A 14,895-nucleotide genomic window follows, 5' to 3' on the forward strand; every position below is an offset into this window, starting at 1 on the left:
TGAATGTTTTTTCTCTTTTTTTTTTCTTTTTTAAAGAAGATGAATTAGACTATAGATGAGCTTGCTGGATTTTTAGGCAATAGAAATAATATACAAATGGTCCTCAATTTAGGATGGTTTGACTTAGGATTTTCTAACTCTACAATGGTGTGAAAGCAATACACATTAGCTAGAAACTACTTCAAGTCTTGAATTGGGGTCTTTTCCTGGTCTAGTGCTATATGGTATGATATTCTCTCATAGTGATGGGCAGCAGTAGCTCCCAGATGGCCATGTCATTATGAGGGCAAATAGCTGATACATTTACAACTATGGTTGTTTTCACTTTTCAGTACAGTATCCAATGAATTATATGATATTCAATACTGTTATAAAATGGCTTTGTGTTAGATGATTTTGCCCAACTATACACTTATGTAAGTGTTCTTGGCATGTTCAAGGTAGGCTAGGTTAAGCTATAATGTTCATGTAGGTTAAGTGTATTAAATGCATTTTTGACTTAATGGTATTTTCAACTTATGATGGGTTTATCAGAACATAACTCCATTGTTAAGTCAAGGAAGATCTGTGCTAAATTTGAGTCTACTTCTTAATCATCATGCAAAAAGTATGTCTGGGGCATCTTGTAACGTTTTCATAGGTATAAGGCAAAACAGTAGAAACTACATTCTTAAGAGAGCTGATCAGAATAACAGCTTTAAGAATCAATTCCTACTGTAATCAATCATATGACTAGAAGTAGATAGAGGCCATTCAGTCATTCATTCATGCATGCATTTAACATATAGTTAGCTAGGCAATGTGCTAGGCAAAGGGACAAAAAAAAATGAAAAATAAGACTTCTAGTTTCTGGTCCAGCATATGGGTAACTTGGGTGTCTATCCTAACAACAGATTAAAAATCCGAGCAAACCGAAAATCAAAACTCTTCCTAGATCCATCAGAAAGTGAAGTCACAAGGCAAACCACTGCCACCATAAATGGAGAAACAGAGAGAATGACAACTTACTGGAGTAGAAACCCATGATCAGAAACCTCCATAACGACCTGAACCAGGGTAGGAAAACCTAAATTGTCAATGGAAAATTGCTGGAGGCTCTGCATGGTCAAGTCTGAGAGAAAAATCTCCAGGGGAGGCCATTCATAGAGAGGACCCTTCACCTTTGTAAGTGTTATCTCCATGAGCTCAAACACAGTTCATCTCACAAAAGGAGAAGAAAGGGAAAGGAACAAAAATATTTGAAACAACAATGACTGAGAACTTCCCCAAATTAATGTCAAAAACTAAACCACAGGACTAGGAAGTTCACAGAATATCAAGCAGGATAAATGCCAAAAAGACTACATATAGGCATATCTACTCAAACTACAGACAATCAGAGATAAAGAAAAAATCTTGAAAGAACGCACTATTACAATTGGAAATTGCAATATTCCTCTATCAAAAATGGACAGATAGAAGTTGGTAAACCAGTAAGAATATAGTTAAACTCCATACAACCATTGGTCAGTTGGATGTAATTGACATCTATAAACTACTTTACCCAACAACAGCAAAATACACATTCTTCTCAAGCTTACCAGGAACATAGGTGATCACCAAGGTAGATCACATTATGGGCCATATGACACAATTTAACAAATTTAAAAGAATGCAAATCATATAAAGTATGCTCTCAGACCATGTGGAATTAAAGCAGAAATCTATAACAGAAATACAGCTGGAAAATCCCAAAATACTTGGACATTAAACAACACATGGGTTGAAGAAGAAATCTCAAAAGAAAATTAAAAATATTTCAAACAAATTAAAATAAAATGAAATTTATCAGAATTTGTGGTATGAAGCAAAAGCAGTACAGGGGAAATTTATAATATTAAATGCTATAGAAAAGAAATATCTAATATATCTAATATAATAATTTATAATTATAGCACAATATAAATACCTAGTACAGAAAAGAATATAATATGTAATACAGAAGAGAAGAAACATCCAAAATCAATAATCAAGCTTCCATTTTAGGAAACCAGAAGAAGAGCAAATCAAATCCAAAATAGGCAGAAGAAAAATAAATAAATAAAAATTGAAGCATAATCAACTGAATTGAAAACAGGAAATCAGTAGAGAAAAATCAATGAAAACAAAAACTGGTCTTCTGAAAGGATTAATAAATTTCACAAGCTTCTAGGCAGACTAAGAAAATAAGAGTGATACACAAATTACTAATATCAAAAATGAAAGGAGATTAAAGGAATTCATGGACTTAGAGAATAGGCTTGTGGTTGCCAATGGGGAGGTGGAGGGAGTGGGATGGATTGGAAGCTTGGGGTTAATAGATGCAGACTATTGCCTTTGCAATGGATTAGCAATGAGATCCTGCTGTGTAGCACTGGGAACTATGTCTAGTCACTTATGATGGAGCATGATAATGTGAGAATAAAGAATGTATACATGTATGTGTAACTGGGTCGCCATGCTGTACAGTAGAAAAAAATGGAAATAAAAAATGTTATCTATACATGTATGTGTAGACTGGGTCATCATGCTGTATAGTAGAAAAAAAATAATGTACAGTAGGAAAAAAATGGAAATAAAAAATAAAAAAAGGTCAAAAGAAAAAAAAATGAAAGGATACTTACAGCATAAGGCATATGGCCGATAAAATTGTAATAAATTTGTATGAGGAAAAGTGGTTTACTAGACTTATTGTGGTGACCATTTCATAATATACACAGATGTCAAATCACTATGTAATGCACCTGAACCTTACATAATATTGTATGTGAATTATATTTCAACTAGATTTTTTTTAAAAAAGAAATGAAGGCGGTAAAACCACTATATATCTTACTACATATTATTAACAGAATAATAAATACATATTATAAACAACTCTATGCCCATTAGTGTGATAACTTAGAATAAATAAACCTTGAGAGATACAATCCCTTGAAATATATAATCTGCCAAAACTCATGAGAAGAAATACACAATCTGAATAGGAATATATCTTTTAAAGAAATTGCATTGATAATTGACAACTTTCCAAATCAGAAAGCACCAGTCCCAGATAGATTCACTGATGAATTCTACCAGACGCTTAAAGTAGAAATTCCACCAATTCTCTACAATCTCTTTCACAAGATAGAAGCAAAAGGAATACATCCTAACTCATTCTATGAGACCAGAATTGCCATAATGCCAAAAATAAAGACATTAGGACCAATATTTCTCATGAACATAGATGGAAAATGCTTTAAAATTAGCAAATAAAATACAGCAGGGTATAAAGAGAATTATACACCATGACCAAGTGGGACTTATCCCAGACTCGCAAGCTTGGTTCAACATTTAAAAATCAATTAATATAATCCATTATATCAACTGGCAAGAAAAATCACATGATTTCACCAATCGATGCAGAAAAAGCATATGATAAAATTCAACACCAATTCTTGATAACAACTCTTAGTAAAGTAGAAATAGAAGGGAAAGTTATCAACTTGACAAAAACAACATCTACAAAAATCCTACAGCTTTCATCACACTTGATGTAAAACTTGAAGCTTTCCCACTAAGATCAACATCAAGGCAAGGATGCCTTCCTCTTACCACTGCTTTCAGTATCCTATTGGATGTCTTAGCTAATGCAACAAGTCAAGAAAAGGAAATAAACGGCATACAGATTGAAAAGAAAAAGTAAAACTGTCTTTGTTTGCAGATAACATTATCTATGTAGAAAATAAAAAAAATCAACACTAAAACTCCTGAAACAAGTGATTACAGCATGATTGCAGGATACAAGGTTAAGAAACAGAAGTCAATTTTCCTACATACCAGCAATGAACAAGTAGAATTTGAAATTAAAAACAAAATGCAATTGACATTAGCACCCTTGAAAATTAAATACTTAGGTATAAATCTAAGAAAATATACACAGGATCAGGATGAGAACAACTACAATACTGACGAATTAAACCAAAGAAGAATTAAACAAATGGAAAGATATTCCATGTTCATGGACAGGAAGATTCAATATTGTCAAGATGTCATTTCTTCACAACTTGATCAATAGATTCAATGCAATCCCAATCAAAATCCCAGCATGTTATTTTGTGAATATGGCAAACTGATTCTAAGGTTTATATGGAGATACAGAAGACTCTGAATAGTCCACACATTATTGAAGGAGAAGAACAAAGTCAGAGGACTGATACTACTCAACTTCTGTAGTTTTGGAAGTTGACTTAAAAGACTGAAGCAGCTTAATAAGAACACCTTCAGTTTTCCAGCTTTTTAAAAGTTCTCTATAACTCCACTTACGGCCTTTCCTACTGTCTCAAAAAACAAACAAACAAACAAAAATGCCAAAACAAGGAGGCAAGAACATAAAATGGGAAAAAGACAGTCTTTTCAGCAATAATTGCTGGGAAACCTGGACAGCTGCATGCAAAGCAATGAAATTAGAACACGTCCTCACATCGTGTACAAAAATAAACTCAAAATGGCTTAAAGACTTAAATATAAGACAAGACACCATCAAGCTCCTGGAAGAGAACATAGGCAAAACATTCTCTGACATCAACCTTATGAGTATTTTCTCAGGTCAGTCTCCCAAAGTAACAGAAATAAGATCAAAAATAAACCAGTGGGACCTAATCAAACTGACAAGCTTTTGCACAGTAAAGGAAACCAAAAAGAAAACAAAAAGACAACTTACAGAATGGGAGAAAATAGTTTCAAATGATGCAACTGACAAGGGCTTAATCTCTAGAATATGCAAGAAATTTATACAACTCAACAGCAAAAAAGCCAAAAACCCAGTTGAAAAAATGGGCAAAAGACCTGAATAGACATTTCTCCAAGGAAGATGTACAGATGGTCAACAAGCACATGAAAAAATGCTCAACATCACTGATTATTAGAGAAATGCAAATCAAAACTACCACAAGATACCACCTCACACCAGTCAGAATGACCATCATTAATAAGTCCACAAATAACAAATGCTGGAGGGGGTGTGGAGAAAAGGGAACCCTCCTGCACTGTTGGTGGGAATGTAAGCTGGTACAACAACTATGGAGAACAATATGGAGGTACCTTAGAAAACTGTACATAGAACTACCATATGACCCAGTAATCCCACTATTGGGCATATATCCGGACAAACCTTTCCTTGAAAAAGACACATGCACCTGCATGTTCATTGCAGCTCTATTCACAATAGCCCAGACATGGAAACAACCCAAGTGTCCATCGAGAGACGATTGGATTAGGAAGATACGGCATATATACTCAATGGAATACTACTCAGCCTTAAAAAGGAACAAAATAACGCCATTTGAAGCAACATGGATAGAAATAGAGACTCTCATCCTGAATGAAGTAAGTCGAAAAGAGAAAGACAAATACCATACGATATCACTTATATCTGGAATCTAATATATGGCACAAATGAAACTTTCCACAGTGAAGAAAATCATGGACTTGGAGATTAGACTTGTGGTTGCCAAGGGGGAAGGGGAGGGAGTGGGGTGGTTGGGGAGCTTGGGGTTCATAGATACAAACTATTGCCTTTGGACTGGATAAACAATGAGATCCTGCTGTGTAGCACTGGGAACTATGTCTAGTCACTTATGATGGAGCATGATAATGTGCAAAAATAGAACGTGTACACGTATGTGTAACTGGGTCACCATGCTGTACAGAAGAAAAAAAAATTGCATCGGGGAAATAATTATTAAAAAATAATAATAATGAAAAAAAAACTCCTCTACAGTGCAAAGGCAAATCTCTATATATACCCTCTTAAGACAGATGCTGTTGCTTTCTCTTTCCCACCACCAACACTGGTGTTCTATGTAACTCCTCATTTCAGGATTCATCCATTCCCTAAGACTTTGCAGTTGGACTTCTACCTTCACTCCTCCACACATAATGTAGCACATAAATCAGCATCACCTGGAAGGTGTGATGAAACACAGACCACTGGTCCCACTCCCAGAGTCTTTTATTCAGTAAGGCTCAGGGGGCCTCGAGAATGTGCATTTCTCACAAGTTCTCAACTGATGCAGATGATGCTGGGACAGGGACCACACTTTGAGACCACTGCTCTCAAAGACAATGCACTAGCAAAATCAATTAGGATTTCCTAAGTTGTCAACTTTCCTTTATTGCTTTGGCCCTCTATCTTCATATCTCTATCATCTTGTACCAGTCTTGGCTCCCATTACACCCTTCATGCCTCCCCCATCCTGAATGAACCCGTCACTGTTTTTTGTACATACCCTGTGCCTCATGTTATTCCCTCTGCCTATGGCACCCTTCCTTACCACCTTTACTTTTGTTCAAGTCTCAAAGCCTCATTCTAAATACTACTTCCTGTGTAAAACCTTCCTTGAATAGACCAGCTCCCAGTCAAATGATACTTACTGCTTTCTCTGAATTACCTTAGCATTTTACCTGTATATCTCTTATTCAAGGGTACTGCAAGATTTTTTTCAGGATGAATCTTTTACAATTGTGGGTCAAGTTCTTTTCAAAAATAAAGATTTCAAAATTATAAACAAAAAATTAGGTACAGGGCCTTGAAATGGTCTCAAGCAAGTGAAGTTCTTTGAAACCTAAGCTTTGTTAGCTTCACAGTAAATCTGCTTCAGTTCTTACTGGGTCTAACATTTCCCCTTTCAGCTGACATCTTCTGGGACAGATTCATTCTCATTCTCCCTTCGTCCCTCCCTTACTCTCTCCTATTGCTCTTTCTTTGTCTTTTAAGAGAAGCAGGTAAAAAAGGACTTTGAAGATGGCAGATCTGAGTTTTAAATCCCTGCTACCTCACTCACTTAATCAAATTTCATTTTCTGGAGTTCCCTTCATAGTTCAGTGATTAATGAATATGACTAGGATCCGTGAGGATGCAGGTTCGATCCCTGCATTGTACAACTAGGATCTGGCCTTGCTGTGGCTGTGGTGTAGGTCAGCAGCTCTTATTCGACTCCTAGCCTGGGAACTTCCACATGCCACAGGTGCGGCCCTAAAATAGAAAAAGAAATAAAAAAAACCTTCATTTTCTTCCTGTGCACAAAAAGGTTAATAACATCCACCTTTGGAGTTATAATAAGATCAAATGCAATAACAAACAAAGGTATTACAGTGCTTACTACATGATAAGCACTTGATAAATATCTAGAGCATTATATGAGTAATTTTCAATTCCCCCAATTTCCAAGAGAGTGCCTTGTAAAGACGCATGACCAGCTTCCCCTATAAAGGTTCAGAAAAGATAGAATGCCTGGGTAAACTGTTTCTCCCTCATTTTTATCATCTCTGTTTACTCCTCTCACATTAAGGAAACTATCTATAGAAATGAGGAATCCAAAACTCTACTAGGACTTGTTTGCATTTAATTTAATGGGCAAGTGAGCACTGGAAAATAAAAGGGATGGTGGAATGTCAGGAGGAGAGAAAACGATTAATTTACCAAATCTTTATACAACCTATCTGTTGATATTGTTTATAACTTCACAGCGCTTTTGGCATCTATCCTGGTAACCCTTGGTTGCCTACGGCATTCACTGATGTGTAAGGCAAAAGAGAGTAATTAATTATGCTTTTCTCAATGGAAAGGAGGAGTGAAGGCAAATAATTAATCTTATTTAGTTCCAAAGCATAACTTTAAACAACCTCATTCTAAAATTTGAGAAAATTCCATCTAAAACCTAGTCTCTTCATTTATGTCCATTTAAAACTGTTTCAGAAAAAGAAAAATATATCTCATTCTTGGTAAGCAGAAATATAACAGAGTTAACATTATTAGTATGTGAATTTATTTTTCCTAACTATAAGATTAATAGGTAAGTCAAAATTTCCAGTGTGCCATTTCAAGCCTTTTAGTGTATTATGTAGAGAAGATTTGCTCACTCTCTATTTTCTTCTTAATAGAACTTTGTCCAGTACTTCAAATTATCAAATATTCCTAAGCCCATGAACAAAAGCAAGTGATAATAGTTGTTTTTATGTTGGTGATAGTGATGGTGGCCTAACAAACCTTATTGACCAGTATCCTACCAGTTAAATGTATATGTATATATATATCTTTGAAATTAAAGAGATGAACTTTTAAAATTCAGTTTTCATAGGAAGTGGTTCTGCTGTATTCTATCTCAACTAGCAAGAAAAAGGGAATATAAAACTACATTTATAAAGCATGAAATGTAGGGAAAATGACCATCCCCTTCTCTAAGAATCAATTCTAGAATCAGTTTATTTGAGTAACATCTATGAGTTCAGCCCAGTGCTAGGATCCATAAGAAACACTTCAATATAGTACAAGGTTATTTTTGCTTATTAAAAATGAAATTATTGTTTCAAAAAAAATTTTTGGGCCATACCTACAGCATGTGGAAGTTCCAAGGCTAGGAATCAAACCAGAGAGCCTGAGCCACAGCAGTAACCCAGGCCACAGTAGTGACAATGCTGAGTCCTTAACCACTAGACCATCAGGAAACTCCATAAATTATTATTGATTGGTAAATTACTGGGAAAAAAATGAAAAAATCCATAACTTGATAAAAATTCCGACTAAACAAACAAACTGAAAAAATCCAAGGAAAAAGGACCACTTGTTTGACAGAGTGTCAGGTAAAATTGAAGAAGACTTTAGATGGAGTCAGCATTGAAACAGTTTCATTCATCTAAAATGGAAGACATTTTCAAGATGCAAAAATCTAAAAATATGTTGTAATTTTGGTTTATTTAATGGCTTCTTTAGTTAGTAAGCTAGCAATCAATTAGATATTCTGCAAATAGAATCACATTTTTTTTCTTTTTTAGGGCCACACCCATGGCATATGGAAGTTCCCAGGCGAGGAGTTGAATTGGAGCTGTAGCTACCATCCTACACCACAGTCACAGCCATGGCAGATCCAAGCTGCATCTGCAACCTACACCACAGCTCATGGCAACACTGGATCCTTAATGCACTGAGCGAGGCCAGGGATCAAACCTGCACCCTCATGGATGCAACCCAGATTTGTTTCTGCTGAGCCATGATGGGAACTCCCAGAATCACATTTTAAATGGTCCCAATATATAGAGTCAGGACACTGCAAACTAAATTTCACATGAAGAAATAATGACTCCACATAAGAACTTGAAAATATTTATGTCCAATAATGGTTCTAGTCTACAACAATAGTGTTACAAATGGACTCTACTAACAAGTTGCTCTAGGCTACTGAGATTCACTTACTGAGCAGAGATCTAACCAAGCAAGCAATGTTTAAATCTCACCCTCTGGCCAGGACTTATTGAGAAGGAAATGTTCTCTAATACGGCATTCCCACCATCTACATATTTCGCAGTGAGGTCTTTGACAGTCATTTGGCCCCCTGAAGGCCAGATGTCATCTTTCTTCACATGTTGATTCTCAATAATCATAACCTTTGAAAGCTGGCCATCCTTGGATGGTTTGAACGACTTGTTAGGTTGATCTCCTTCTGCTGGCATATCAATAAACTTAAAGACTCGGCTCACAGATCGCATCTGAAATGAAAATAATATTTTATTTTATTTTATTTATTTATTTTAAGAGCTACAGACAATGTCATAATTAGTTTGATGTTTCCTAAAAAATAACTTGTAGATGTGACATGAGCTGGTTGTCACTTGGTTATTTGTCAGATTTTTCAATGAACTAACAGGAAATTTTGAAAATAATTAAAAGCTTAACCAAGAGAATTAACTAGGATTTATATAAAAGGGCTCTGTATAAATCTGCTTATTTTTGTGATCATTTAATTCTCAGTTATGCAAGCCACATATAAATAGTCAAACTATACTCAAGGGAATAGATGATGCCAAGGGGAAACTTTTCTCTATCATGAGTAGCATAGCACAATGTTGTACAACTGATATATTATACTAAAATACTTCACATTTCAAAACCACTACACAAGACTCTTGCCTTACTCTCACAGCGCATTAATAACTATCAACAATTTGATATGTCATCTGGGTAGTAAGTAGACTCTTGAGGCTCGGTAAATTTTTAGTAACTTCACAATAATCTTCACACAAATTTAGGTCACTGGCATATATCTGCAGTTATATTTTTAATCTAAATTACTTAAATATCAATTTCCATTGCTGAACAAAATGTGACTGTGTCTAAGTGTTATATTTGAAATTCAACTATATTTCAAAGGTGCCTAAATTCCTTAGTGAGAACTTATTTCTCTGAATAATTATAATCTATTAGAATTTGATTTTTAAGATAGCCTGGCATATAATAGGCATCCAATGAGTATTTGAAAAATTTTAAATGAATAAAGTAATGAATATGTGAATGATTAAAAATATATATAAGTGAATATATAAACAAAGATTAATACATATAAGTGAATATGAAGAAAGAGACTTTGAATTCACTCAATTTCTATTTTTAAAAATTTCATCCTTGGTTCTATGGTTTAGTACTCCGTAGGAGTTAATAGCTTACTAAATAGAAATTTTTTTATTTTAAAAGTAATTGTTGATTTGCCTCTACTCTATTTTTCACTATCAAAAGGGGAAATGGGAAGAATTCTTCACCTTTAGTATGAAATGATTGGTAGATGAATCAGCAAAGTTTAGATACTGATCCTTAACTGAACATTAAAAGTTCCATATTAGCAAATATAATAGCATTGCCTATTTTCTCATGCCACTCATCAAGCCTGCTGTTTATAAGGAGCTTTCTTCTATCTCTTTCTTCTATTAGTTAACTGTGTGCTTCAGATTCCTTCATCTTGAAAATATCTTCAAATTATTTTCAATAATCATTTAAGATTCAAAAAGGTAATCCTTTTAAGCTAAACCCACTGTAAATGGAATTAAAAAGTATCCAAGCCCACAACCATCACAAATTACTCTAGAGGAATTGAAAGGCACATCATCACTATTCCTCCCACATACAATGTTTTAATTCCAACTTATAGGTGATTTTCAGCATTTGTTAAATCACCATTTAGTTATTTTTATTAATTTTGAATTAAATTATATTGTTGACATTTCTGTATGTCAATGCTTCGAAGAATTCTAAACTAGTGTTTGTTAAATGCTTTAGTGTGTCAAGAAAGATACTATATAGGAAAAATGCAGCATATTTTAATAATTCTAAGCAATTAAAAATATTTAAATATTGATATAGTAGAAAATGACATTCAAAACCACTATTTTGGCAGCACCAAAATGTAGTATATAATTTTTCTGTGTAAGGATTTTTGTCTGAGCACAGAAAATTACATTCTACATTAGTGAGGATGAATCCAAAATTCAGATGTGGTAAATGGAATGTACTAACAAATTTAGAAAACAGAATTTTCAACTCCTCATTTCCATATAGTCTAGTTGTTTAAAGTGACAAGCTATAATAGTTACCCACAGCATGGTCAAATATCCTTGACCAAGAACAAGTTAACCTCATCAAAGGGCACCCATCCATGGCATATGAACAGACATTCACTCAACTCAATGGGTTAGAATATTTTCTGATGCAAAGAAAAGGTAGCTAGTGCAGACATCTGCATTACAGTTAGTTTTTCAGCCACTGAAATGCTGTTATTGATTAAATGATACGGCCAGATAATATTATGAATTTCTAACTAATTCTGTGTGTCTCACAGGCTCTCCAAATTGCGTCTTCTGCTTCCACTGCCTCTTGAAGGAGGAGCTACATTAGAACAAGAGCACAGAACATCAGTTCTCATCTTGCAAGTTGTAAAATATTGCCTTTGGAGTCAGAGATTGATGGTTGGAAATTTTTGAGTGACATGAATACTGCCTTTTAAGCTTCAAAAGCCAAAGCTTGAAGAACTCAAAACACAGTGCTTATGCAAAAACAGTAGTTGTGAATGAACTGCTGATGGATTATAAACAGTTTCTCTCTTCATCCCACAATCAGACTCATGAATGGGCTGAGATACCAGTTCCTCTAAACAGAAATATTGCATCACAGCTGAACTGATTCTATCCTCAAGTAGATTTGAGAGATTTTTAGAACATAGGGGGCCTGTGCCTCAATTTTAAGGTGGAGCCAGGAAAGAGGCATGTCTTAGAGAATCTTCCAGTGTCTTGCATGGATAAGAGCAATGGAATGGGCACTGTTGCATGGCATAGACAACTTGACATAGCTTCAGCTTTTCTTGTATTTCTAGAATGATGCTGAAGGGAAGCCAAATAATCCTAATCCTTTCATCCCTTGAGGTCTTCCATTCCTCAGGGATGTGGAGAGACAGAGACAGGTAGAGACAGAGAACTAACAAAGAGAGAGCTCACAGTCAGGACCAGAAGGACAAAGACCCGGTGTACCTGAACTGTGCACCTCTAGGTCAGAGACAGCCTTGGATGGAAACAATGGACAATCTAGGGCCAGATGTTCCCTTCTTCAGTTTCATGGTATCCTGTAAATTCCACTCAGAATTTATATTACTTCTAGCAAGATCTCTGAATTCACTGAGATTGTTTCTTCCACTCAGTGGAAAGTGTGTTCAAATAGAAAATGAATTTGACTGTGGCAAAAATTGTTATATTTTTTGCACACTTGATTTCTCAGTCAAAAGATTCATATCTGCAGTCAGGGTCAGATTCAGGTTTGGCAAAATATGAAACTTAAGTAATTTGGGGGATTCTTTTTAAGAAAGAAAAATACACACACACACACACACACACACACACACACACACAGTGGAATACTACTCAGTCATAAAAAGGATGAAATGTTGCCATTTGCAGCAACATGGATGGACCTAGAGATTATCATACTAAGTGAAATCAGAAAAAGACAAATATTACATGATATTACTTATATGTGAAATCTAAAAAATAAAGCAAATGAATCTATTTACAAAACAGAAACAGATATATATATATATATATATATATATATATATATATATATATATATATATATATATAGAAAACAAACAGGTTGCCTAAGGGGAGAGGGGTGGGGTGGGGATAAATTAGGAGTATGGGATTAACATATACACACTTCTATATATAAAATAGATATACAACAAGGATTTACTATATAACACAGGAAAAATATTTTAAAAAAATAAATATTATGCATAGAAAATTAAGTATAGGGCCTTTGAAGGGTTCCACACAAGTGAGAGAACCTGAACTTCCATCTCATGAGCTTCCCGTTAAACCCACCCTGCCTACTACAGTAACCTTATTCAACACTTCCCCGTATCCTCCCCATCTAGCATTCAGCATCATGCAGACCCTCAATAAATCTTTGTTGATAATGAATTAATCCCTCATTCTTCCTTATATGCAGAAAGTAGTCCCTGAGCAGAGAGAATGACAGTGCCATGAGCACCTTAGCATGTAATCCAGGCTGCAATTGCAGCCTCAGCTTCTGAGCCTGAAAACATGCACTACTATTTAGATTAGAAGGAAAGTGTAACATACCAAACTATTTTTAGTCTCATCTATTTGTTTTCATTGAGCTTTTTAACCTAACATAATACTTTCTCTAATTGGAATGTCTAAACATTTTCAGGTGATATTAAAAACTGATATGCCAGTGTTGAGCTGTGTAAATGGAGCTGGACAGAAATTCAGATTTGGCAAGTATCTGAGTTTAGTAGCTGGAGATGGACAAACTCCTTAGCCTTAATCTGCTACTTCCTGTGTAAAGGAAATTGTTCCCAAAGAGGAATGAGGGGCGGCACTGTCTAGCCCACTGACAGCAAAGTCTCATTGCAGCCATTATCACAGGTAGGAGCACACGTCTTAGATTTTGAGAAGTAAATGAGGAAGCCAAAGTGAGACGCAGGCACTGAGACATGGAACCTATTGCTCACGTGAAGAGGAATACTTGCATCATTTGTACAGTCCTCTACAAAATTGGAGTTTAGCCAAAATGAGGTGGGATTTTTGCTTGAGAAGCATCTGCTTAATTTTTTTTGGTTTGATTATTTAAATTTATTTTGCTCAAAAAATTCTCCTGAGTTAGTCTTAAAAACTAAATCTCATTCTCCCTATGATAACATGTAAATTACTAATGTAAGCATCAAGAGAACAAAATCTTTTGGGAAAAAGTTTCACAGCCTTACCTCAACCTTACTTTATAACAGATTTATGTAGGGAAAAAGAAAATGATTCCTGATTTTCCTTTCCACTTTTTGTTGACAAAAAAGGAAGAGAAGGCTAAAAGACCTTTTATAGAGTAAATCAGGAAGCCAGATTCTTCTTCCTTACAGAAATATTTACTGCATTTTCTTGCATCCTTTTGGCTGTTTGGAAACCAGGGCATCAAAATTGTGCATTAATACCTAATCTACATGCTATAATTCCCCAAAAGCCATGATAATATATCTCATGAGCCCAGGATCTGGCTGGTAACATTATAAAAAGTTTTATAAGTGGTTGTTACAGGAAAATTATAAGAAATGTGAAAGGAATCATCTGGAAAACTGGCACCGTGTGAAAAAAATCACATTTTGGAAGAAAAAATCAAAACGTGAAGTACATAAAAGAGACTGTTAAAGTATTTTAAATCATAGATTTTTCCTGGTAGGTCCAAACTAAATGCTTTTCAGATGCCACTAACTTAGACCTGAAACCCAAGGCCATATCAGAGTCATTAGCATAGCCTTAAGAGATAATGTTTACCATGGAAACAGACTCTGCCCAAAACATATTTTTGAAACTCTGGTCTATCTTTAAGTGTCTATTACTTACTCTCCTAGGGCACTTAAAAAGTCAATCAAGGACTGCATTGCTATAAATTATTAACAACAGAAGTGAGTTATGTACCATGTTCTGTAAACTCTAACCTTTGTAAATTATTATAGCTTGCTATCTAAACTTGTGGCAAACCACATGGCAAGCCAATGTTAC

General features: G+C 35.0%; 1 protein-coding gene across 1 annotated transcript in view; it reads right to left on the bottom strand.

Moving 5' to 3' along the window:
- Positions 1–14,895, bottom strand: part of CFTR (CF transmembrane conductance regulator) — a 184,657-nt gene that overhangs the window by 25,283 nt on the left and 144,479 nt on the right. Inside the window, exon 22 of the mRNA XM_047763595.1 lies at positions 9,295–9,546. Coding sequence (XP_047619551.1) covers positions 9,295–9,546 — 252 coding nt within the window. The remainder of the gene's footprint in view (positions 1–9,294; positions 9,547–14,895) is intronic.

This window comes from Phacochoerus africanus, chromosome 16, assembly GCF_016906955.1.
Source record: "Phacochoerus africanus isolate WHEZ1 chromosome 16, ROS_Pafr_v1, whole genome shotgun sequence".
Taxonomy (NCBI): domain Eukaryota; kingdom Metazoa; phylum Chordata; class Mammalia; order Artiodactyla; family Suidae; genus Phacochoerus; species Phacochoerus africanus.